Raw genomic sequence first — 26387 nt, forward strand, 5'->3', positions numbered from 1 at the left:
AAACAAAAAAAAACCAAAAAAACACAACCCAACCAACAAGAGAGAGAAAAGGAGGGGAGGAACCCTAAGAAGATCTGGGTTTGGTGGTTTTTTTTTTCCCCTCTGTATATCACTAATAGACAGTGATGAGGAAATGTAGGAAAAAACCAAACCAAAACACAACAGATTAATTCATAAGGTAGTTTCTTAAACAATGTATTTCAATTGCAGAGTCTTCTGGGGGGAAAAAAATAATCACGTTTTACAGTATCCATGGGAGATATTGTATACGCCGTTACTATTGCTCTCACTGGAGTAGTGGATGGCTTGGGAGCCGTGGTTTGACTGTAGCACGTGCACAGCTTCTGCCTCAGCATGTTCCAGTTGTCACAACTAGTTTCTGTTCACTGAAGGACTAGAGAGGGAGCTCTCTCTGTCCCCCTTGAAGGATTCCTCCGAGGCTGTGCTTTGGCATGCAACTCTTTGTGTAATAGGTATTCTATGCTTGATGGCTGATTGTATTTATTTTCGGGTAGGCACCAACCCCTGAAGTTAAAGCTACTTGGGTAAATGAAATAAGAAAAGTGCTGACGAGTCAACTGCAGGCATGCAGAGGTAAAATATTTTGGAGAGAGATATATATATGGTTTTTTAATTTTTCTCTTTGAACTTCAAAACCTGCCCTGTTGTGTAGGACTGTAGAAATGAAATGGAATAGAAATGAAAAGCTCAAAACACAAATCAATTTTAATAGTCCTTTTTCTTTCCTCCATTACAGAAGCTAGTCAGCACAGGACACTAGAACAAACACAGAGTTTACCTCTACCAGCATCATCTTGTACAAGGTAAGTAAGTATATTGTCAGATCAGCCTGGCTGTCTTGTAAATATACTAATACATCTTGTTTGCAGTTCGTCATTACTCCTATCCCTTAATACTGGCCCTTATGTTTTAGGGGTTATTTAGGTCTCTTCCTACTATAAAACTGTAAAACTTGGGGTTTCTGCATCTCCAGAACTGTTAAACTGAGCAGCAGTGGCATGGGCTTTGCCAGTTGATAGAGAGCAACACAGAAACGTCATTTTCTGCGCCAGCCAAAAAAATCCTGGTGGTATTATGGGTCTGTTTGTTGAACAGCTAATTATGTACTTTACACCTCAGATGAGAGTTATGTGGAGCAGTCTTTTCCTTCTCTGTTCTTTTCCTTCACCTGGATTATTTTTTTTCTTCCTTTTCCGATGTCATGTTATCTTCCTTTTTGTCTTTTCCAGGGCATTATCTTTTCTCTGTCCCTTGTTCTTTTCTTCCAATTTTTTTTTTTTTTTTTTTTACTAAGGGATTTGCTGATTTCTCCAGTGTCCCAAGTTCTGAGTCAAGCTTTTCTTCTTTTCCTATTTTTTTATCCTTCACCCTACCAACCTTGTATATTCTTCTGCTCCCACCTGCTGTTCTCCCCTTCTCTGACACTTCTTTTTAATCCTCTGCTACTCACTCTTTTTTTCATGATGTGTGTATATGTATGTATCCATAAGCCCATGTGCTCACATCTTCAGTCATTCCCACGTGGTGTGTGCTTGCATATGTATCAGCAGCGCTCTGCCCTGCATGTTTTATGCATCTACTTATCACTCAGGAAAAATTTCCCAGATGTATAGTATTTGTGGGATGTCTTTCTCTGTTCCATTCCCAATCAGAGGTGTGATGGGAATCCAGCTGCAAGATCCAACCTATGTTCTTTGTTCATCCCTCATCTGTTCCTGTGTTAAGAGCTTCTGAGGGGCAGAGTTTATTCCTTTTTTTTTTTTCTCTTTCCTTAGTACGTTCAGCAGGGAAACTGTCAGCATAGAGTATGTGCCTGTAGCTGAGAGTGAGTGGAAGTTGTCCTGAGCTGTCTTTTCAGTAGCTCGCACTGCCATAGTATGTGTGGTTGCAGTCAGTTAGGGGAGTTTTCCTCCTTTGTATGTGCTCATGGTCTTTCCATGCACAGACACCATGATTTCTTCAATCCTGGAAGGTGTGATCTGGGAAGTAGCTAAGAAATGGTTTTCAGCCTATATATCTCTATGTAAAAGGCAGCCCATGACCGAAGGTCATCACCCCTGTTCAGACCCAAATTTGCTGGAGATGGATTTGTCTTAATTTTCTTCCAATAAACAGTCCTTCACGGAACCACATCAGAAACACCAAAAAAATGGAGGAGAGAAAAGCTGATCTCGCAAGTCTAGAAGGTTGTGGCACCACAATAGCACCAAAGTGCCCCGAGAAAGGCAAAGGTGAGTTTACACATCTGTATTGTTATCTTTAATTGCAGAGAGCATGCCTGCACTGCAGATGCACAGGCAGATCCACCAGCAGAGTAGCCACGGTAGTGCAGGCAAATACAGCGTTACACCTGAACAAGCAGGGCTGTGCTGCTTTCAGCCCTAAGGCAGCCCACCCACAAAGTGCTGCCCACGCTGCACCAGCATGCTAGTCACATCTGCCCTTAGCTCGGGTTTCTGCATTCCACTGTGTGGTGTGGACAAGCCCAAAGCCACCTCAATGAAGGGCAGCCTAAAGGAGGTGGGAACTGTGGGTTATGAGGCCCGAGTCTGCAGTAGGTCTCCTTTTAGAGCTGCCCAGCTTCTCAGGTTCTCTTCCTCTGCATAAATTTCTTGGCATTATCTGTTATGAAGAGTATTATTTTTCTCTTGAATTTTGGTTCCCGTCACAGAGATTATTTACTAGACCAGTGGCAATAAAAGCCCCTGCACAGTGAGGACAACTGGCCACTTGGGTTCTTCTGTTGTACCTGGACTTTCAGTTGTCTTTTCTCATCCTAACGTGCCAGTTCCCTGGCAGGGCTGTGAACGATATTTTGCCTTGACCTCTTCATGGCCTTCTCCCGTTTCTTTGTCTCTCTCTTCCTTTGTAGATGACACTAGCTCTACCTCAGAATGCTCTGTACTGTCAAAAAAGCGCTTTACGCTGCAGGGCTTTACTAACCTCAAAAGTCAGAAAGGTAATTTTTAAAAAAAGCTAGATTGTTTTCTGTTTAAGGCTGTAATTGAAGCATCACTTTGTGTGTGTGTGTGTGTAGCATAACAGATTTTCAGTGCATACACTAGCTTTTTCTCCTAAGTTCACGCTAGGTTCCTGAGTCACTGACCCTGACAGGGAGATTTCAAGAGAAAACCGGCTCCAGAGTGGGAGAGGGAGAGGGAGTGCAGTTTCCAATGCCTCCAGTCTCACTGTCGCGGCCAAGGAAGGAGTTTATAGTGCCCCATTCCTGTAGGAAAGCTAGAGGAAGGAAGTTGTCTTCAGATCAGATACCTGGTCTTCTCCTAGCTTCAGTGGATCTGCCCCAAATACACCTGTACTTGGCAAAAAGGAATCAAGGTTTTCTAGAGTATTTCTATATTAGCATCCTTGCTAACGGAACTCCCAAAGCATAACTAGAGCAGAATGTGTATGACAACGTTATTTTGCTGGATACAAAAATAAATAAGAATTTCCTTATGTGTCCAGAAAATGGTCTTTACATTTTGCTAAAACAGGCAATAGGAGTCTGAGACCTTTCTTGCTTCCTCCTGCCAAGTAATGGCACTGGTACATTCAATTCTTGCTTTGAACAGTCTGAATTGCATTAAGATAATGGCACTTGTTCAAGAGCATGATTCTCTCCGCCCCCCCAAGCATCTTTTCAGAATGCCTTTATAAAACCTGATTACCTTTGAGTTCTTTCTGGAGAGACTCTAGGGTTGCGTATCTAATGCTAATGAGGTGAGCACTAATATCCCACGCTTGCCTTGACAGAAACTCCACCTCCTTCTGCTAAAAGCCAGACATTGCCAATGATCCTTCTTACAGGACCAGGTATTGCTGTAGCACTAGATTTATATAAAAATGATTGCGTAATTTGGTAATTTCAACTGTAGACAAACATTAATTGTATTCAGTTGATGTCTAGTTCATTTAGAAAAGTTTGCATATACTTTCATCTATTACTCTAAAATAAATTTGTCAATTTATCTTCAAATAACTACATGTAAATAATTAATTCATTCTGCTGTAATTGACCAATGATGGCTAAAATTAGAGTGATTACAGAAATCCCTCTGTTTTCCAGTGTAAACTCAAAGGTATTTAGCATGCAATCCACCTATTCTCTTTTTTCCAGTTCTTCAATATCTCTCTTCTGTGTTTTTTGCCTATTCATCCTCCTGCAGCTTCTCCTACCAGTCCTGACAAAAAAGCTAAACGGCATGAAGTAGTGAGTGACCCAACTCCTTTTGGTTTAAGAGGTAGAGTGATACCGCATCTTGTACTCCACCAATATCCACACATCCCTCGTGTAATATGTTACATCAGAGCGCTGGGGATACCTGTATGGTGCTGTTGCGTGCAGCGGTATTGATACCAGCTGAGTTTTTCAAGTGGGTCTGTCAGCTTCTGTATACACTGTTTTTGATAGCACAACTGGTTGAAGTTTTACCTTGGCATTGAATAAAGTAGCATATGGCTAACTAGTTTTTGGGAGAGGGCAGTGGGAAAGGGATGTTCTGCTGAAGAAATAACCAGAAGCTGGATGTTTAATGGAACTACAGTGCATCCAGTTGCTATGAGACGCTTGGTTTTCCAGTTAGCATCTTCCTGTCACTGTGCCCCATGTGGAGAGGATTTAACTTTCAAAAAAGGAAAGAAAAAATAAAACCTGAAACGCATGTACTCTAGTCAGAGTGGGGATCATCACATGTGGAATTTCCATTTTAGATCTGCATTTATTACTGTAGTCACAGTCCTGTTGCATCACTCTTTGGGTGATAGTAGGCAATTTTTACCACCCTGTGAACCCCAGATAATTTAACTGAACCCCTTGTAGCAGTTTGCCTCCTGTCCTCCCAACCCACAGCTAAGCAAAGAATAAAAAAGCATTTCTGTTAAATGACCCATTTCTAACCAGCAAGGCTGTTGGTGAAGGCTTGAGTACGAATCCCTGGGGCTAATTAACTAGAGAGTACAAGGAAAGCAGTCCCTCTCCTCCTGACTCTCTTTCCACCACCACCTCTTTTAGAAAATATTATTCTAAAGATGAAGCTGTTTCAAGCCCTACCATCATCCTCCTCTGCAGGTTTCCACAGCCTTTGTCTTTGTCTAACCTGTGGAAGCGATGCACCTTCAGCTGCTGTGCTGGGGAAACTATGCAACACCATTCACCTTGTCTGAGCAGCAGGCAATATAATCCCAGGCCAGAAACGTGCAGAAATTCCACGAGTGTGGATATGGGAGTTACGAGGTTAATTTTTCTGCAGGTAGCAGTCAAACCTCTGAGATCTCCAGGTACTGTGGAAATCCTGAGGGGCCTGAAAATGTCATCAGAAAGAAAAGGGTGTTTTGTGGCCTTTTCCAGGGATGCTGAAATTTTCCAGGGTGGAGAGTCCTTGGTCATTGCTCATTTACAGTAAAATTGTTGGGTCCTCAGAACAGACTTGTCTGATTTGCTGTCCTGTCCAGCAGCCTCTCACTTCATGAAACCATGAAACCAAGTAAATGCATTTAAAACATCTAGTAACTCTCCTTTCTGTCTTGCACCTTCCAATCTCTTTTCTGCCACGTTCTCTCTTCTCCTTCCCCAACTCACAGAGGAATAAGCAGGCAGTTGACCCAGGCATTTCAGGATGAAACTGCATCAGGTGATGGTCACAGCTCCTTGGCGCAGAGCGCATTGTCCCCACTCGTTTCCTTTCACTGCTACATCACTCCAACTTAACATTGCAGTGAGCTCAAGGAAAATGAATTGGTGACAGAATCACATCTTGCAGATGGATCCTCTCTTTGTGAAGAAACCTGTGGGCCCATTTCTGAAGAGAAGCTGTTAATGAATTCTTGGTTTTTCTGGCACCGTCAAACCTAAGCTCATTTCCGCATAACCTTGCCTTTTCTCAAGACTGCCTGCCATTTTTTGACATTTCCTGCCTTTATAGTGAGCTCTGATTTAGTCACACCATGCAGAATACACGCATGCACGTTGAATGTGCACACATAATTTTGGTGCCTGTAGTTAGCTAATATGAATATGACCATAGTGACCACTTCCACCCACCCAGGCTGAAATGGGCTTTTATATGGACTTGTTAATAGTAGAGTGCCAGCTTGTATGAGGAGTAGGAGTACTGTTGTTATGGCAGGATCAGGCAGGTCTGCTCTTACCCACATCAGCACGATATATGAAAAGAAAGAGGCTGAGAAACAAGAGCTGTTACCCAAAATGTTCCAGATGAGCAGGTCAGTGAGTATGATGCTACAGACAGACCAATTACAGTGATTTCACTTTCTTTTGTGCAACTCGTTGGTTCTGCTTCTAATGAGAGCTTGGAACAATTAGGAGAACCCAAGTTTTCTTTTGTTGCATTGTTCTTAACTTGGAAGTAACGGAAAGGGTTTCAGCTGTGTCCCACAAGCCAACTATAAGATGTGAGCTTCCAAGGAAATTTGCATGGAATACAGCAGGAATTTATTGCTCAGTTTCTTCACAGATGGAAGTTCATTCTTAACCCTGGACAGGGCCAAATGGGTCAGTACTTCAAACCTTGTGCAGGTCATCCAGCAGCGCAGGCGAGGTAAAAGTCCCACTCTGTTTGGTGTGCTCTGGGTGTGATTTCTTTCTGTGATTCTTAGATTGCTCTGGCTTCACTCTGACAATGCTCAGGTTTTTTCCTAATGCACTGGTATGACCAGCCATGCGACAAATGCCTCAGAAGCAGTGGAGAGCAAAAATGCTGGTGTTTTCTCAACTTAACTAATAGTTACATAAAAGTTGGGAGGTTTGTTCTTCCTTTCATTCTTTTCATTGAGTTTCATTGTTGTTACCCTTTTGCTTGAACCAAAATTTTACTTACAAATATTTATTTGTCTTTTATGACTTTTTTTTCATTATAAGCTCAACACATTTATTAGCAGCTGCTGACCTCGGTGAAAAGCATCCCACTAGTAAAACTTACTGTAGTTTTCATTTGGAAAAGGATTTTGTGCACTCTGGATATGATTCAGCCTCGTAAATAGATGAAATGCTTCACCCTGAGAGAGAAAAAGGAACGCTTGGCAATAAATGACAGGCAGGAGATTGTTCTTGTGGTGCTTGGTGCAATGACTTAACACCAAGGTAATTCAGCGTGATTAAGTAATCCTTGCACCTGAATACCCTTAAATAATAAGCTGCCTCGTCAGGTGAAGTACAGAGTGCCTGTAGCTTGTGTTGAATTTCTTGACAGCTCTAAGTGCTCAACAGTTTGAACAAAGCTATGTGCATCCATCCCTTGTTCCAGCAGGCAGGTTAGGTTCCTTTGGGTGACAACCCCATGTGTTCATCCTCTTCCCATAGAGTGCATGTCCCTGTCTTCTACCTCCTCCCAAGAAAAAGAGTGTCTATCCATTGTTTGTCTTTGTATAAGGGAGAAATAGCTTCTTTTTAGTTGGGAATTTGCGTTCTTTCCATCTGTTTCCCTCTATGTAAATCCAAAGGGCCACATTCACTGCTGTGCACTGCCACAGCTCCACTTACTCTGATGGAAACAGGCCAACTTTTGCCAGCTGTGAATTTCACCTAGTGGCTGTAAAAACTTCCCCGTGTACGGTTTTCCTCTCGTTTATGCTGATCGCTTAAGAGCTTTTCAGTGGGAAGAACATTTCTCCCAGTCAGTGGCTCGCCGCTGCAAAGTTAACCGGCAGCTGTTTGTTCCCCAAGGTTGGGCTAAAACATCTCATTCTCTTGACGCATCTGAAGAAAATGATGGCTGGTCTAGTGCTGAAGATCCGCTGAATTCATCGGATGCAGAGGAAGAAGGAGGAGGAGGGGGAGGCGAGATGAAGCTGGTAACCAGAAATGCTTTCCTATCGAGCTAAGCGAATGTTACCGATACATTGTGTGTGGCAGTATGTAGGAATGCTTTTGAAGCTTGCAGGAAGGAAAGTGTCTGCCTTGAAATCCTCGGCTGGGCAAAATTCCTAAGGGAATGGAAAATATCCCCTTCTCTTAAATCAGCTTTGTGTTTGTACCTTGGGAAGGTCCGTCTGTGCCTTTGTGTACGCACAGACTAGTGAGGCCGTGACTGCTTATGCCATATATAGTACAGCAGTCAAGCAATGACGTGCTCAGCTACCATGTTAACAGACTTCCACACATACATCGTGTCACTAGTTTGCCAGCTTGGTTTTGGTTTTTTTTCTTGGGATTTTTTTGTAGATATTTGAATTAATTGTTGTAACGGAAACATTTCACTGAATGTTTTTCAGGGTGTGAGAATTCATGTACTGAATTTGCATGTAACTGAACAGCAAAATTTTACTGCCTCTCAGTATGTATATTTACACTGTCTTCAGCATGTATGTGCACGAGAGAGGAGGGAAAAGTACAAAAATTTTCATAACAAAAGCTGCAACATACCTTAAATTACTCAATAGAAATAATTTGTTTATGTTTTTCCTCTGTATGCATTTAGACTCCTGGTAAATATACAGTTGTGACTGATTATGAGAAAGGAGTTTCTGAAGAATTTACAGTGAAAAGTGGAGATCTAGTTCAACTGATTCGTGAAGGGGAGGATGGACTTTGGTACGCAGATCTGTGTTTGGAAACTTTTCTACACAGAACTATGTTTGGAAGGCAGTTGTTTAGGGTAAAACTTTCAAAGGCATGAAAGGAAGCAATTTGACTTTGTATTTTTATATTATTTTAGGTATGTAAAGAACCTGAGCACTGGTAGAGAAGGTTGGATCCCAGCAAACAATCTGCTGATGCTCATAGGCAATTCAAAATCAGCTCAATCTTTAAGCAGCTCTGGTAGGCTATTTATTATAAATGAGATGATTGTCTCTCTGAAGATTCCTATTGTGAAAGTAAGTTGTGAAAAACAATAACTGTATCATATTTTCTTGTGGGTTTTTTTCTTTCCTTTCCCTTTCCCAGAATCAGGCACTGCGTCCAGCACTTTGAGCACATCATCAAGTTGCAGCGATAGCTGCAATGCCAGCAGCACCAGCTTCTCGGACATTAAGGGCTAACATTAAATTTTCACCCCACCTCCGCGGAAGGTAAATCCGGAGTTTGTCATTTTGTGCAGAGTTCTGGATGTTGGACTCAAACAGCAAACCACCGGTTCTGTGTTGCCAGCTTTGAGTATTTTCACTGGTGATTTTTACAGGTTCTCCAGAAGATCCCAATGAAAAGTGCATGGAATGTGAAGTTATAAATAAAAGTTAAACGATTTTAAATAGGGTCTTGCAGAGGCTTCTGCTCTGAAGTCTGAAGCTGCAGAGCTGCTAGCATAAAACACATTTTCTCCTTGATATACAATCAGGTTTCTGTAGAACTGTATCATTTTGTAACAGCCAGGATCTGAATGTGAGCAAACAAAATGTGTTCAGTGCTAAATCCTTATTGTAAACTAATAACACAGCAATCACTGTACAGGATAGGTGTGAAGAAAATAAATCCGAGTTTACATTTTCTCCTCCCCAAAACCCCCTTTCTCCAAGGACGTACCTCGGTCAATGCAGTAAATGTGACTCTTACAGCAACCAGGAAGGAGGTTTGGTCCAGCCTTTTCTCTTCTCTTGGGTCTTCAGGATATTCTTCCGCTCCCTGGAGACTGGGATGCAGACATGACCAATTCCCTGACCACAACAGCTTCAAAAGAAACTATTATTTTATCGTTTCCAACCTTTTAATGATGTGTGCAGTGGAATAGCTGTTTCCCGAGGTATTTTGGCCTCACAACCAAATTCTTTACCAAGATCCCTGAGTTTACATAGCCGTGGCAATTTAGTAGTATCTTTCTCCTTACACAGGTGCACAATGAAACACAAATGTTCTTATTCACTAAATGATTTCTTAATAAATGGTAATTGCATGGTTACCTTCAGCTTTCACAGTTAACATGCAGTTACAGGCAGAGGAAACTTGTGGCTGCGCTATGGGTCAAGACCCTTCCTTCAGACAAACCTATGAGGGCTAGAAACCAGACGTATTTTTAGTCAACAGTGTTCGTTGCAGATTTACTCAAAGAGAAAAACACAATGACATAGTTCTTCTATAACAGGGGCGCACGGGAGAGGAAAAAAATCTTTATTAGAGAAGAGTCAGATTTATGCTACAGCCAAGTATTTTAAATTTTTTTAAAGGAAGGGTAATGCTAAACTTGCCATTTTTCAAGGTATGATGTAAGCCAATGTTGTAAATTTTCACCTTGTCAGATGTTCTTTGCACTTCATCCTTACAAACAGTCCAGAACTGTGTGCGTGTATGGAATATTGTATTCATTCCTGTCCATCTCTCAAATATTTTTACTTGTACAAAAATAGGTTTTTAACTGATTCATGTATCATATTACTTAAAAATAATGTGGACATTAAGAGCGTAATTTTTCAGAAGCAATGGGAACTGCTGTTAATCATCAGACCCCCTGATGGCTGGGCCCCGAAGCCTATGCCAGAATTTTAGATTTTAGAGGCTGCAGCTTAGGAAATGTAAAGGACAAACACTCAAAAGAATGATCTTACTCCTGAGTTGCAAAGGCAACCCTACCCCAGAAGCAATCAAAATGCAGCTGACCATGGTCAGTACAAATTGAAACATACATACACACACACGTATGTTTATGTACATATCAACGTGTATGTATGTATGTGCTTGTGTGTGTATATATGTGTGTGTAAATATGTATATGTGTGTAGATATAATGTATCAATGTAAAAGATGTATTTATAGTCTTCATGCTGCTGAATGTGTCACTTTACAATTCATAAATACTTAGGTTTCTTGCAATACTGCAATATAAAGGCTGATCAGGGTTTTACTTCAGGCATCTTTTCCAACGCAGAAATCCTCTGATCTTTTTTTTAATTATCCCATACAATACTGGGCTGACCGGGAATATTTAGTCTGATATTTAACAATGGAATGGCAACATGAGATTCAGCTTATCTCCATCTATGTAAGTTATTTTGTAAATTTTCTGTAACATAATTTACCTATATATTGCTGTTATTGCTTGGATGAGACTGTCCTTTCATTTCTCACCGCAGCCTCATTTGTGTTATTTCGATGGTTTTCTCCACATCGTTGCACTTTAATACAACCCATTTCACCATTTCCTTTTTTACTGCTGTTGTGAATTAGAAGTTCAAAGTCAGAGGTCTCTATTGTAATTATGAAAATTTGAATAAATTTCAGCGCTTCTTGCTGAATGCCTTTATTTAGACATGCTCTGTGTTTTATTTTGTCTCACAGTCTTAAAAGCTTCTTATGGGTACCATATAAAAACAGAGATAGGTTGAAGGATTTGGAACAGAAAACCAGGTCTGTCTGGCTGTTGCTTGTCAGGGTCCGTGTGTTCAAATCCTTTGCCTACTCATTCTGGACCATCTCAGAAAAACACCATTCTACCCTTGTGATCCTGTCTCGCTTACCTGGCGCACTGGGGAATTAAAGCATGTCTGCAGGCTGAGGATAAGAAATGAAAGCCAGTGCCAGGTAATCGGATTGATTCCCTTTCTCCCACGCACCCTTTTTTGAAAGACAGCACACGGCTGTTGTGTTTTCCCTGAGAAAGCTGTGTATCCCGTGGTTCCCCTCCTCCTGTACGCACGCTCCTCTTGATCCTCTGGTCTTAGCAGAACAAGCTGGAGGTCCAAGTCTGGCAACGGCTGCAGCTGGGTGAGAAACAAGAAACCACATTCACACTTGCAGCATCTGAAGAGGAACGTGTTTCCGCGTTCACTGATTTAACGGCTTTGAGGACCATCACGCCGTGGTAGGAGGTGAATTTCACACTGAACTGGGGTGATTTGGGCTGAGTTGGTGGCCATGTGCAATTACATGATCCAGCTAAGCTCTTACTGGGATTTGATTGCTTTCATTTACTCTTGTTCTTGTTAACATAACAGCTACCTCTGTAGTAGGTATTCCTACTGTTCTGAGCAAAAGGGGGTCCAGCCTTTCTGCGCACAACCACATCATACTTGTTACAGCAAAAGAATGAAAGAATTCCAGCCCAGATTTACCTTAGTGGAAAGTAAGAGTTTTCTATATAAAAGCCTAATAATGATTGATTTCTTTTTAATTGTAATTATGTTTATTTCCTATTGCAAACACTGGACTCATCTTGGGTTTCTTATAACTGGCTCAAAGTTGGAGCATGGTCTTCCCTAGATACAGAGGCTGTTTGCTACTTCGAATTCAAAACCCTTTCTCCATTCTGCACAGATGTTGTCAGCGAGCAAAACTGAGGACTTTGGACCATAACTCATTTACATCAGTTCTCTCAAAATGACAGGGACTCCCCTTCCCCTTCTCTGTCATACATCAGGTGGTTATTATGAACTGCACTGTAAAGTTCTGAGTGTCCGCCCAAGTCCCCACAATTAGCAGTCTCCCTAGATTTGTGTGGGTGAGTGCTGGATCAGCTTGGTACAGGGGAGCTACCCAAATTCAGTTCCCTTAATTTAGGATGTAGGAATAGAAGAGCCAGATTCTCCCTTAAGATTGTCCCTTAAGATTTGGTGTAAACTGTGTCTAGGTATCGTATTATCAAAATAAGATGTTTAGATGTTGAAATAGTTTCTCTGGGCTTTCATTTGAAAGGAGATGAATAACATGTAAGCTGTGATGGCCACGTTAGCAATAACTACTGTTGATTTTAACGGCTGTTAAGGAAGATAAAGATGAGATTTTTTGGAGACCCATAAGCGGCTGGAAAGCGCTGAATGGCCATGCAAAGACTCTAAGAGGGCAAGGTAGTTTTCTGACTTTAAATAGCAAAGCATTTGATAAATAGCTGCTCCTGCCCTTAACAAACACCCTGATAGGGTGAGGCCAGCTGCGGCAGGAGGACAACCCAAGGCCTTTGGCCAAGGTATTAGATGTGCTCCACTTACTTTGTTCCAGGCAACTTCCAGAAACCCTCTTTAAATGCTGTCCCACTTATTTATAAAATTTCCCCTTCTTCCCTTAATACAACCAGGAAAGAAATTTAAGACTTGTGAAACTTGGAGCTTGTCACTTTTCTATGCAGGTGGCTGTGCAATAACATGCTCAAGTAGCAATATGGGGACCAAAGCACCTGGTCTCCTTAATTGGTGAGCTGTTGCTTGAAAGGCAGCAGGAGGTGCTCCTGAGACAGAGCTCAGCCAGAGGGATGCCAGCTCCCTCACCAGCAAGGTTGTATTGGATTTCTCCTGGCTTTTTTATTCCTTTCCACATTATTTCCAAGTTTCTGCACCTCAAGTTGCTATGCTAGGCTGTAACACATTGGTCAGTCAGAGATCAGAAGGTAGAGAAGGCAGAGTGCAGAGGATGGATTATTTTTTGAGGCAAGCACGTGGGGCTGGTAGGGCGAGGAGCACAGGGCACAAAGATGTTTTAACTTGAAAAAATGCTGCATGTTATCTGCCAAAGTAGCTGGCTGCCGCCAGTCCAGCAGCAAGCTCCCCTCCTGCCTCCCAAGTGCTGCACCATTGCACCCGTGCTCCCTCCATCTCCAGAGAGCAACTCAGTTATTGCCCCCGCCCCTTCCCCAGGCAGTTTTTTCCCAAATCGGCTCCCAGAACAGGCGCACTGTTCCCCTCCCTGAGCAGTAGGGCCCTCGCTTGCTCCCGTGGCCACAGCCTCTGCAACGATTGCCACCAGGGACAGCCTCCAAAGGCAGCAGGGCAGGGGCACAGGGTGCCCAGGGTGGCGAGGCGCTGGAGGGCTCTGCTGGAGCATGGGTAAGGCCAGTACAGCTGTTTCGGCATCCATTCCCTCCCTCGGCTGCTCATGTGCTGTTGTACGTGGTTAGCTCAGGATACCTTGTCATATGTAAATAAACACACACCACACACCCCCCGTCAATGGGCTCCGGCCGTTCTGCTTGGCCCGAAGGGCGTTCACAGTGAAGCGTCCTCACCCAAAGCTCAAGCCTTTTCTTGAGAAATCTGGGGGCAGCGTTATGTCTAGACCAAGCCTCAAGAGAAAAAAAGCAGCGTGGTGTATACAAAAAGCAGGCTGCAAGACAAAGTGACAACGTTTTCTCATCCAACCTAGCAGTGTAGCAAGAAGATGAGTCCCTCAGCCCTTCGCAAGGAGAGGTCGAGTTGCAGCCAGGGCAAAGGCAAACCACAAGGAGCTCTGCCAGCTCCTCCACGGCTCTGGCCCTGCGGAGACAGGCCAAAATCACCCACAACATTAAATCCCGGTAGCAGTAAGACAAGAAGAGATGACGTACTGAAATATGCTTGCTGGACATCTTTGCACCTCTCCCAAGTACCACTGTGGCCGCCGCCGCCTGTACCAGCAGCAACCTAAAGATGGTGGTAGAAAATCAAGGATCAAGTTTTGCACTTCTATTCTGAAAGGTTTTTACTCAGATTAGCTGGTTTGGTGCTAATTGACAAATCAATTGAAGTGAATTGATTAATCACCTTTCAGGTTTTTATATTTACTCATTTCACATCAGTTGACCAGACAGCAAGGTCCCCGGCTGCATTTAAAAGACTACGGATTTACCAGTGGTGCTGTTGCAGCTGTGATGGTCTTGGGACACGGTCAAGAGAAGGGCTGTAGTAGAGTTAATACTTCTTATTACCAACTGAGATAGGTGGCTTAAACAAACTTTGGGGCACACTCCCTTTATTTTAAATCTAATTTTTCTGTGTCTTTTGTTTCCTTTATTACCGGGTGTCTTCGGATATCCTCCTCAGGCAGCAAAAGAAGAGGAAGAAATAACCCACGTCAAGATTAAAAAATAAAATGTTAAGTGCGTGTATTCAGAGCCGGTCACAAAGAAATTCTCAAAAATATTATCTCCCCATCTTCTACTTCCTCTTTACGAAAATATTTGCTCTATAGGCATACAGAACTCAGTCAACAGGCAAGTAATTTTCTCCTGGAAAGAAAGAGTTCTCTTTTGAGGTCTAAAAAGTAAATAATTTGCTTTAAAGCTTAGCGGCGTGATATTCATATAGTTGTAGATTAAAACAACAGAAACAGGAAATTATTAACTTGATCACAGGCTTGGCTTGCTTTTAATTAGTCTGATAAATGAATGATGGAAAGTTACTATTGTTATTGGAGATTTAAATTGAATTTTCCATAAATTTATGAGGCAGCTTGTTCCTAAACCTTTCTTACCTAGACCCAGCCTTGTCAGCTTACTCAAATGATCTTACAGCCTCTTTGAAATGGAAATCATTGATTTTTTTAAGTTGTTCCTGAGTGCTGACTAGAAAACTCATGTTTAAATGACCAGTGACCTGTTGCACAGCTCCCAATAGCTTCCATACCTGTCTTCTCTTCAACCCCGAATATGAAACTAAAAATAGAAAAATCATAAGAGTTTCTCTTTGAAAAATGTCAGTAGGAAACAAAACAAGAATAAAGAATGGTATGTTCTGAGACATCAGTTAATCACGTCTTCCAGGCTAATGTTTCTGCTTTAGATTTTTTTATTTCACATTGTTAACATTTTTCATGTTTAATTCTTTTAACTTTTTCTTTTAAATAAAGCAAATACTTTTTAAAATAAAGCATACACTAAAAAATAGCCTAAATCATATTTTCTGAACAGCTGTCCCCAGACTGATTCTAGTAGCACCCATGAGCAGCAGGGGTGCATGTTTGCATTAATATTTTACTTGAAATTGCTCGGAAAACATAAGCCAAGGCTGAAGCCTGCACTGGCAAGGAGATTTATGGAGCAGGATACTAGGGCAATTCTCATGAACTACAGCAAAACCACACAAGAAGGAAAACGAAGTAAGACTTAGGGATCTTCTGGGGAAGAAAAGCTAACGAACTGACGTTTGCTCCTCTGGCTGGGGTGTAAGAGAGTAAGGAAGGGGAGCTCTTCTTTAAAAACACAGCTCTTTCTTTAACCAAAGGAGTGGCCCGGCTGAAGTTAGTAGGAAGCAGCTTTGAGACAAGACCTGTGAATATGAAGTTCACGAGCGAAGAGCCGTAATGAAGTCCTGGGACTGCTGAATCCCCAGCGACCCTCCTCATGGGCATGGTCATCCCTGTCATCCCTGATGAAACCTAATCGCATGAATTTTTCTTGGAAGAAGGACTGTCCCCATATGAACTGATTGTTGTTCCCAGCACTTGGGCTTCTCCCTGGGCTCTAAAAATAGTGAGTGTTTGGCTGTATTCCCAAGCAATAAAAGCAAAATCTTTCATCTTAAGGGATGCCAGCAGAGGAAGGAAGACAGAAGGAAAATACTGCATCAGTCCTAAAGGATGTAGAGGATCTGCACACTACGAAGGAAGAAGATGAGAAAGCAAAGGGGTGCCGTGGTGCAGAGGTGCTGTGATGCTGTTGTGGAGCGGAGGGCACCCCACCCTCCCTGGCAGGGAGACTCCCACCCAGCCTAAGGAAACACGGCTGGGGAGGCAATAGGTGCAGACCCAGGCTGGCCTCAAGTGCGGGAGGCACAGCCTCATGCTCCGATCTGTGTGACTCATTCAAATAGACGGGGATAGATCTTTCCCCAAGAAGACGAGACAAAGAGAAATTTCCAAGCAGCTCTGACAAGCTTAGCTTTAGTCTTGCTAAGCTGAACATGCCCTTGCTATTTTCAACTCACTGCCATAGGCAAGCGAACAAAGAGGAGGATCATGTTGGCAGGCTGTGAGGTGTGGAGAGGGTTCTCAAAAAGCAGAGGCAGGGACAGCGTTGGGCTGCTGTAGCTCCTTCTGTATTCCAGTAACTGGCCTCCTTCCTCTGCCCCAGGACAGGACCTTCCACCAGTCCCCGACCGTCCCAGGAACCGGGCTGCTGGGAATTAGCCAGGCTGCGATCCAGAGAAGTGCCCAGATGCCCCCTCTTGGGAAAGCAATTTCAAAGTAGGACGTTCAGCTGTGTGCACCGCCACTGAATAACAGGAAAGCATGCGAAGAACGGCCAGGAGCCCGGCTTTCCTAAGCAATCACGACTTCTGCAGGGAGTTACGCCGAGCGTTGGCAGCAAAGTAAAAATCTAGCTGTTGCTTTTCTTTTGCTGTAGCGTTAAGATGCAGAGCTGACCCTCCTTCCTTTCCACGCAGGAAGGGGAGAACGGCCTGGAAAATCCTCCAGCCCTCAGGCAATGCTTCACTTCTCATAGGCAAATATGCTCTTTACCTCGCTGCTATCTTAAGTAAATATTTCCCCAAGAATGTTGTCAGCTCTCTAGTCTGATGCCATTAATTGATTTCCATTAAATCAGAGGACTGCTTGTCTTCCAGATAAAACACTTGTCTGCAGATTAGCCCCTCAAACCCCTATCGTTACTAATGAAACATAACGTGGATCAGCTTAGCACCTCTTCCAGCTGGTACAACTTGTGCAGCCACATGGGTCTTGCAGTAAACATGGAGAAAAACAGCGTAGGGTGTTTCTTGCTGGTTAATTAGTGTCTCCAAGTAAATTCAGCCAGAAGTGCAGAGTTTCAATTGGTGATGGAAAAATGGGAAAGGACAGATGTCAGTGGTTCGATCATGCTCCAAAGCACTGAAAGGCCGTATCTCGACTGCCGATTCAAGATAAATATCACGTCACTGCTCTCTGCATGCGGGGCTATGTGGCCAAGTTAGTGCCAGTCATACAGATGCAGGGTCCCGGCATCTATGTTTGTCAAGAAAAAGGTGTGTTAGGTATAAAACGAAGGCCCAGGGTAGCAGCCTGTGTCATCAGCATAGCCTTTGCACAGGTCAGGAGAGCGCGCTTCAAAACCAAGCTCCCCGCTTGTGTGAAGAGGGCACATTGCAGGATTTGCATGCGCCCTTCTGCGCAGCTTGCCGGACTGTCATGGATCTTTTTCTGTTTCCATGACTCGCCGGCCCCTCCTCTGGCTCTGAGCATTTGAAGCTGAGCTCTTTCGCCAAACAGTCCTTGCTGAAATGTCAATACACTACCGGGACGCTGGCTCGCAGGGTTCATCATGGTTTCCAGGCAGTGCATGGCTTTGTTTCTCTGCTTTCTGCTACTGATTCCTCTTTCTCTGGATGCAGGTATGTCGTAGGATATGGCTGTAATTATGTTTACTGGCAATGGACCTCTCTCCTGTTACTCAGACGTAATTTTCATTGCAAGTTTTAAGCACTGTTGCATGTTTGTCCTGCCTCTGCTTGTGCCTGCGAGTTATTCTAAGGCTCGTTTGCTTTCAGTGATGGCATCCACACGCTTATTTTGCCAACTAAAGGAAAGCACCTCTAGACTGCTAAGTGAATCTATTATCTCACTGCACAGACAGCAGGGAAACCATCAGCTGTCTGCCCACTACGTGAAAAAAGGAACTTGGATTTATTGTTATTTCATATTGAACTGTGGTATTTTTCAAAGCAAAGAATCAATAGTCTGTCATTCAGCTGATGAGAAATTAAAGAGGTGAGGATCCGCCCTGTTTCGGCAGCAGTAGAAGGCAGTGAGGTGGTAGCTCTTCGGTGGCTCCAGTACGTGTCTGAAAATCGGCTCCCAAATTAATAAAGCAGACCCGCTGCTTTCAGATTCCCAATTAGGCATTGACTGGGTCTCCCACACTGCAGTGAACAAAGCTGGACAAATACTTAGCAAAATCAAAAGCGTTCCAATGTAAATAAGTGGAAAAATGCCGAAATAAAAGTGGGAGGATGTCCCCAGCCATGTGCCCAGGCACGCTCCTCTGTCGGAGTCTGTGCCTGTGCACTGATACATGTGTCATGTACCTGCAGTGGAAGGTTAATGAAAAGCCTTTGAAGAAAGCCATATTAAATGCATGCAGCCTGACTTTGAAATCATGCAGAAAGACCCAGCTGACATTCCTACAACGGGCAAATGTTTATGAAGCAACCTGGGATAAATTCAATGCACGCCACACAATATTTATTCCTTCAAGTAACTTTGAAATACAGGGAAAATTCCTACTATTTTGCATGTAATTCAGCAAATGTTCTGATTACACAAATGTTCAGAGACACCTCACCAGACTGGAATAAACCCTCCCAGGATTTATGTTTGTGTGTATGTCGGTGAGGACCCACATGAGCCTTGTCCTTCAGCAGCCACCTCAGGGCCCTTCCAGCAGGTAGGAGGTAACTCCCGCTCTCTCAGGGGTCATGCAGTGGAGAGTGTCCTGTGGGAAAGGCAGGTGATATACACCAGCTTCAATCCCCAAATCTACCCACAATCCCAGGTGAAATAGTTAAAAGCGCTGAAATGTAAATTGTCATGAAGCTCCAGAATCCCCTACTGACATGGAGGAGGAAAAAAATGCAAAATTAATTATTTCAAGACTTGTTCTGTGTAGTACATGGAGCAAAAGTACACTGCAGCACTGGGACTTCTTGTTCATTATCCTGAATTATACCGGGAGGGCATAGTTGTGTGATGTGCTTGTATCCTGAAGCTGAGGAGCAGATCAGCGTGGTGACAATGCTGTCAACTCTTTCAGTGCATACTTCTGTCAGTTGGAAGTTGGTGTAGCTCTACGCTGTGAGCTCTGCTCACGTCTGCTATTGAACCTGTGTACCCAGTGTCTTTCCAAAGCACGGCAGAGACGCACAGGGGGAAGACCCACGTGGCTGTGGTCTATGGTGCTGGCAGCAGCCAGGAGCCATCCGCAATGCAAACAGCATTGTCTAGCCTTCCTATTTACCTTAATGTAGCCTTTTTACAGAAGAAAACTAAAGATAAATATATTAAAGCAGTGGTTCTAAAATTGTGGTCTACCAGTGGCAGGGGAAGTCCCTTCTGCAGGGCCAAAGAGTGAAGGGGTGTGAGATAACACGGGTGAGGAATGGAGCACTGGGGAGTTAGTTAGGGGTGACTGTGGTCCACCTGTCACCAGTGACTTACTGTAGCGAGTACAGGAAAATCGGGTGTCGCCATGTATGTCAGCACTAGATAAAGCAACACATGCTTTTCAGCTGCTAGAATTGAAAGAAACTGTGCTGTGCCTGTTGAGACCTACTATATGACATGCGATGGTACCTTAGGAATCACTGACACACAACGCTGGTGTAACATATCATCTTCTCTTAAGCTCTGGGCTCTGTAAAATTCACGTGCTGCCATTTTACCTGGGAGGCAGGCCAGAGAAAGGAGGCTCTTTCACATTTGCCCATTTCTTTTCTAAAGCATCTCAGAAAAACCCTGGGAAGCAGAAAAGCTTTCAGGGGAAATTGTCCCCCCGTCCTCCCTGTCTGGAGAGCGCAGTTGTACGACAAACAGAACATGCCACTGTTTTTCAGTCTTTCTAAAGCAGGAAGAGGCAAGCAGCATTCTGCAACGGCAAAGACGAGCCAACAGCTTCTTTGAAGAGATAAAACTGGGGTCACTAGAGCGAGAATGCATGGAAGAAAAGTGTTCCTTTGAGGAAGCAAGAGAGATTTACTATGATGATGAAAGGACAGTAAGTAATGCGGGGCTGGGTGAGCGCTCACTGTCAGATGGACTCCCCCTACTCAAGGGTGTGCTTTGACACTTTAAACCATGAGAGCAAAAAAAGCCCTTTGTGTCCTGCTGTTTGCGTCTTTCTCTTATATTTATAGGGGGACGTGCAGCAGGAGTGAGTTGCAGGAGGGCATACTGCATGGGCCAGCCCAGGCAGTACCGACCTGGGGGATGGTGGGAAAGTGGATGCTCTCTAAGTCGTCTTCCCAGCCCCCCTAGTAATTCCTGGCCTGACAATACCTTACATTATTGTATTGTGCAACATCTCTTTCAGTCAATCCCACCTCAACTATATGGAGGTTATTGATGAATAACCTATTTGTGTGTGTTACACAGTGCCCTTCTCTATTGGTATATAAAAATAATGTAGAATGTAGGACATAATTTAGAATATTTTATGGATATCAACTTTTATAAATTACAAAGGCAAAGGGGCATCACTGTGGCTTCCTGTAACCCCTCTTGTACTACAAGGGCTGTAGGACTTAACCTGAGTTAATTTTTCTTTAATTAAATCTCACATCTTTTTCTTCCAGAAAGAGTTCTGGCACATCTATTCCGGTATGATCGTTCGGGATGTTCTAGCAGCTGCAAAAACGCTCCCGCTGCTGCAGCTCTTCGCGTGAGCCGGACTGACACTGAATGTTTTTACAGACCCTAACCAGTGTGACTCCAACCCCTGTCAGAACGGCGGGAGTTGTGACGACCAGTTTCAGGATTACGTGTGCCGCTGTCCCGTCGAATATGAAGGCAAAAGCTGTGAAAAAGGTCAGCTCTTGCATAGCTTAACAAAATAAAGATGTCATTATTAATTCAAATGCAAGGCATTGAGATAAACAGTAGCAATCATTATCATTCTGCATCATTTTAGCAGTGACAGCTACTGTTCATACTGCCTGCAGTGTCGTGTGATGGATCTAATCAGCTGGCAGTCAGGCACTGCAAGGCACCAAGATAAATATTACCCTATGATGATTTTGTAAAAAAAAAGAAAAATTGCCTTTTTTGCCAGGTCTGAGAGAAACGGAGGAGGTTTTTTTCCTACCCAAGTGCTGAAGTTACTTTGACGTAGAAGCTCGGTGCAGTATGTGAACGAGAACTACGCTGCATATGCATGGTCCAAAGCCCGAGGGGACAGATCCAGCGGTTAATGAAGTCTTTCCATTGATTTCAGTGGGCACTGCACACTGAGTGTTACACTTGTACCCTCAGAACATGCTGAGCGCAAACAAGGACTAGGCACTCGTCAAGTCTCACCAGGCAGTCTCAATGGTCATCCCAGAGCATCCTTCTGCCAAATGGCAAAATACAAAATAGTTATAATTTTTCAGTCATGTGTTATGGCGGTTACCACACAGTTACACCACCTCCAGACAGCTCAGATACTGTATAAACGCAGAGTGATTTAGTTCAGTTCTTAGGCATAGACTTTTCCTCCCTAATCCCTGGAGATCCAGGTCTGCCTCGCTTTTGCCAAATGGAAGGTGTTTTTCATGCAGTCACTGTACATAAGTCAGAGAAATCTGCTTTGCTGCCTTGCTTCCCTGTCAACATTTCAAGTTGCAATTGACTCATGGTAAGCACCAAAATCCACATTTGGAAACATAAATACTCTTTCTCTGACTTTAGCCACGGCTGACAAACTGAAGTGCATTTACGACAACGGTGGCTGTGAACAGTACTGTACTGATGAGCAGTCCGAAAAACGAGTGTGCTTCTGTGCGGACAATTACACTTTAGCGAGTGATGGTGTGTCCTGCGTTCCCCAAGGTAAGATACTACTAGCCCGGTGCTAAGTCTAAGCCAGCCCTGGAAGAAAAGTTTTCACGTACACATCAGGAGGTGCAAGGTATGACCCTTAGCCGCCAGCTCCCCACCTCTCCTTCAAGGGCAGAGTCCAGAGCAGTAGGTTTGGGCTTCTGGTGGAAGTTAGACACCCCAGAAGAGCCGTTGGGGAAGGGTGCACACCGAGCAGGGAGCCCTTTGGAGCCCTCCTTCCTGGCCCCAGAGGTAAAATATTTTGGGAAAATATTTTTTGGGCAGTATTGTTTTAGTGTTGGATCTCCAATCTGAATTTGTGACCATGGATTTTATTACCATATTTATTTCAGCACAGGAGTCAAGAGACGAAGAGGCCTATTAAAACCAGAGAAAATCAGTTATTCTTTTTTTTCCTCTTCTTTTTTTTTTACCTATACAGTAGGACCAATACACTTTTGATGTTCCTCTAGCCGCTACGGCTAGATATTTCTCTTACTCATCTAACAAGGTAAATTTCAATTGAGACTAGGACAGCACAAGTTAATTATTTTTCCAGTACATAAGCTGGCACCTGACTCCATTGCAGATGCCTACTTCAATTACTTTATTAGAGGGGAGAAAGAGACCCCTGGGGATATGAAAATAATGGACAGAGCTGCAGGGAGCATGCGAAGTAATTCTGAGGGGTAATGCCCCCCTACACACACCTCAATGGAGCACTCATGCAGAGAACTGATAATGACAACCTAGCTCTCAACAACAGCAATTTCATTAGAAAACAATGTCTAGTAATGCGCTTATCCCTTATTAGCAGATTCTGCAATATCACGTGATGGGGAAGCTGCTTTTGTTAAAAGCTGAGAACAACGAATTCAATATTCCCCATAGGCTTTTCAGCCTGTCTTCCCCTGCGAGGAAGATGTATTTGTTGCTGCTTGCTTCTTGGGGACCAAAATACCCGTAGCACTGACCGTGTGTTGCAAGGAGACAAAACCGTGTAACTGCCAGACTGCCAGTCCCTTCGCCGTCCTTCTGGCATCTCTCACAATGTCCCTTTCAAACGCCCAAACTTGCGTTGCCCCGCATGCAGCGTTAGAGGGTATGGGTTTGTGTCAGGTCTATGCTAAACTTCCACCAGCTGCCACCACCGAGCCAGTCCCGTTTCTCCATACCTTGCCTGTTCCTGTAAAAGCTTGATGCTGTCTTTGCGTCAGGTGAAGTGATCAGCACGTTCAGGCTATTACAGATCCGTGGGGATGTCGGATTCAGCTCAGCGCAGACTATAGGGCCCTGGCTCCCAAACTGACAGAGGGTGAGCACTCGTCCTCACAGTGTTATCGCAGAGTGACTGCTGGATGTAAGGGACGGTGTGTTCGGTTACAGCACGGCCACATGGCACACAAAAAACCCCAAAGGTAGACCTTCTTCTTCTTGAAGGGAAAACTCTGTTGGGTGAAGGATGTACTGAAAACACCAAGGCTTCCTCTGCACTGCAGCTCAGTCGCAGGTTCAGTCCTCAAGATTTGATTCTCATATTGCCAATCTTCACACGCTTGCTCAGGCTAAAAACGAACCTTAGACTGAGGTGTGCAGTCCGGAAGAATCAAGGATGCTCTGGACCCAAGCAAACTAGGCACAGTCTGCTGGGAGGCATACCAGAAGACATAGTGTCTGCTCTTAGGAGATCTTTGGGTCCACCCAAACAAGGGATAGCAAGCTGCACGTCCCGTGCTTAAGCCTGTGTCTCACCCTGCCGTGGACGCTGTGCACTTAGTATAACTGAGTTAAAGTCAGCAGGGTCGCTGAAAACAGCAACAAAAGCTTGACAGAGTCACTTCTGCTCTCCAGCCTGCAGCCTACCTCATTGTGTTGACATATATCTTAAGCAGGTATATTGTTTGCAAACTCCTGTGGTAGGTGAATATATGTCAATGATACTGCATGGGCCTGCACTCTATTTGTAAAAGCATTTCTGGCTGTTTCCAAACAAAAAGACTACTTACCTGCTGAGCTGCTTTAAATTACTTTTGAGAACCCATGCTCCCAGACTAGAAAACAGTTTTTCAGCTAACATAACTTCACTAAAGACCTTACACATTTTGCTGTGAATTCAGTGCAATAAAATCACATTTGCTGCCCTTTGGGGTTTTTTTTCTTTTTTTTTTTCAGTGAAATACCCATGTGGAAAAATACCAGTGCTGGCAAAAAAAAATGCAACTGCACAGGGGAGAATAGTAGGTGGTTTAATCTGTCCTCCAGGTGAATGTCCATGGCAAGTGAGTCTTCAGAAATCTTTCATTGCCTTTTTTTTTCCCTTATGAAACCACTATCTTAAATTCATTGTTTTAAATGTTGTGTTAAAAATCCATAAAAAGTGCCAGGTCTGGACAACCAAATTCCTTCTTCATCCGTAGCCAGCAGATCCACCCATTTCAATCATGCACCTTAGCCTTGTTCTGGAGTGCCTGCTTTCATAGGAGCGGAGTGATAATACAACCTCTATCTCCCGACCCCTTAGTCCTTAACCTTACTGCCAGCAAGAAGTTTAGCTGCAGCTTGCAGGGATATGCTCTTGGCCATAACAGGCAGGGTCCATAATACAAGATGGAGAAAATGTCAATGGAAAGACTCCCCCCTCCTCAACTCTCCAGACCATCAGCATCATATTCTCAAAGGCAGTTGCAGAAAGTGACAGAAAGAAGCAATATAAAACCTGACTACTGAGATTCAGGTCAAGTGCACATTTGATGTAAGACATAAATTTGTTTTATCCTGGCAGGCCCTTATAATACAGAATCAGAAAGAAAACTGTGGCGGTACCCTGCTTTCCCCAGAGTGGGTGGTCACTGCAGCTCACTGTTTGGAGCATACTCATCCTAAACAGCTTCGGGTGAGACTGGGTATGTATCTTTCCCTGCTGATGTTATCAAGCTGTGGTTGTGGTGGCAGCTTCTCATCCTGGCAAACCAGAGTAAAAGACAAAACGTGCCGGCTTTGGTAGTATAAGGGAATTGTCCTTAAGAGGTGTCAGACTAGAAACCCCCTATTGCCTCAAACTTCTGAGGAATCAAGGAGCTGCCTGGCATGACCTGCAATTAATAACTTTTCCAGGTGAACACACAATAAATTACAATGAGAAAACTGAGCAAGAAAGTGGAGTTGCCAGGATAATCATTCATGAAGAATACACGAAAGGACAAGTCAATAATGATATTGCCCTCCTGAGCCTGGAAACACCTGTGAATCTCACCGATCACGTGGTGCCGATATGTTTGCCTGAAAAACGGTTTGCAGTGCATGAACTGTCCTCCATCAAGTTCTCCACAGTGAGCGGGTGGGGACGCCTACTAGATGGAGGTGCCACCTCTTCTGTTCTGATGAAAGTTGATTTGCCACGTGTAAAGACACAAGAATGTGAAAAGGAGACCGATTTAAATATTACAGAGAATATGTTCTGTGCAGGAGACCTGACCGGCGTTAAAGACTCCTGCAAGGGAGACAGCGGTGGACCTCATGCTACAAAGTACAAGAACACTTGGTTTCTGACCGGGATTGTCAGCTGGGGAAAGGGCTGTGCTGTTAAAGGCAGCTATGGGGTTTACACAAGGGTGTCCAAATACATCGACTGGTTGAAGAAAAACATGGATTAATGATGTTGAACCAGAGCATTTCCAGATCATGTTGTTGCCCCTCAATCCCTCTGTGCCGTTTTCCTATTGAAGCATTCCTTCATTGTCTTAGATATGCGATACATGTGATACCCACACCGCTATTAATGATTTGAAACAAGCCTAATGCCTACTTGAATATATAAAATAACTTCCCTATCAGTATTGTTTGTAAACTTGCGTGTCTTGTCAAGCGGGCACAGAACGGCCATAACGACTCGGACTCAGAGTCCCTCTCGTTCTGCATCCATTTTCTGCTAAGGGACAGAGCTAGATGCTGAGAGAAGGACTGTCAGCAACACGTCAAGCGTGCCACGATCCTTCTTCTGGCTACCCTCTCAACTTCTGGTAACCAGTGATGTACAGACTTCCTGAGACAGAAGTTGCATTAGGTTGAATAGTCATGAATGAACATGTTGTCCACAAATGTGTGCAATCTCTTTTGAACACATTTATGCTTCTGGCTTTCACAACTTCCTATGCTGTAATGTAATGATGCAATAGCAGAAGAAATAGAAAAAGTGTTTCTTCTAGCTTATGTTAAAGTAGCTTTCTCCAAC

At 43.7% G+C, this 26387-nt stretch overlaps 2 protein-coding genes across 2 annotated transcripts in view; both read left to right on the forward strand.

Annotated features, from left to right (window-relative positions):
- The window catches only part of MCF2L (MCF.2 cell line derived transforming sequence like), a 111884-nt gene extending 100676 nt beyond the window's left edge, over nucleotides 1–11208 (forward strand). The window contains exons 24-30 of the mRNA XM_009276073.1: nucleotides 516–594; nucleotides 758–824; nucleotides 2137–2252; nucleotides 7703–7830; nucleotides 8457–8569; nucleotides 8694–8797; nucleotides 8924–11208. Of these exons, the coding sequence (XP_009274348.1) occupies nucleotides 516–594; nucleotides 758–824; nucleotides 2137–2252; nucleotides 7703–7830; nucleotides 8457–8569; nucleotides 8694–8797; nucleotides 8924–9018 (702 nt within the window). The 3' untranslated portion in view covers nucleotides 9019–11208. The remainder of the gene's footprint in view (nucleotides 1–515; nucleotides 595–757; nucleotides 825–2136; nucleotides 2253–7702; nucleotides 7831–8456; nucleotides 8570–8693; nucleotides 8798–8923) is intronic.
- A 6701-nt stretch (nucleotides 11209–17909) lies between these two features.
- On the forward strand, nucleotides 17910–25809 carry LOC103896260 (coagulation factor VII). Its single transcript, XM_009276074.1, has 8 exons — nucleotides 17910–17979; nucleotides 20197–20357; nucleotides 20935–20959; nucleotides 21053–21166; nucleotides 22028–22168; nucleotides 24329–24435; nucleotides 24939–25059; nucleotides 25271–25809. The coding sequence occupies exons 1-8, from the start codon at nucleotides 17910–17912 to the stop codon at nucleotides 25807–25809; spliced, it is 1278 nt and encodes a 425-aa protein (XP_009274349.1).
- The last annotated feature ends 578 nt before the right edge of the window (nucleotides 25810–26387 follow it).

The sequence above is a fragment of the Aptenodytes forsteri genome, unplaced genomic scaffold, assembly GCF_000699145.1.
Source record: "Aptenodytes forsteri isolate BGI_AS27 unplaced genomic scaffold, ASM69914v1 Scaffold96, whole genome shotgun sequence".
Lineage (NCBI taxonomy): Eukaryota > Metazoa > Chordata > Aves > Sphenisciformes > Spheniscidae > Aptenodytes > Aptenodytes forsteri.

Bases quoted from the DNA above. Each gene is read 5' to 3' on its own strand.
- LOC103896260 (XM_009276074.1), top strand. From the start codon at position 17,910: ATGGTTTCCAGGCAGTGCATGGCTTTGTTTCTCTGCTTTCTGCTACTG. The intron at 20,960-21,052 runs GTATGATCGTTC...ATGTTTTTACAG, and splicing joins GTTCTGGCACATCTATTCCG to ACCCTAACCAGTGTGACTCC. The intron at 24,436-24,938 runs GTGAGTCTTCAG...TTATCCTGGCAG, and splicing joins CAGGTGAATGTCCATGGCAA to GCCCTTATAATACAGAATCA.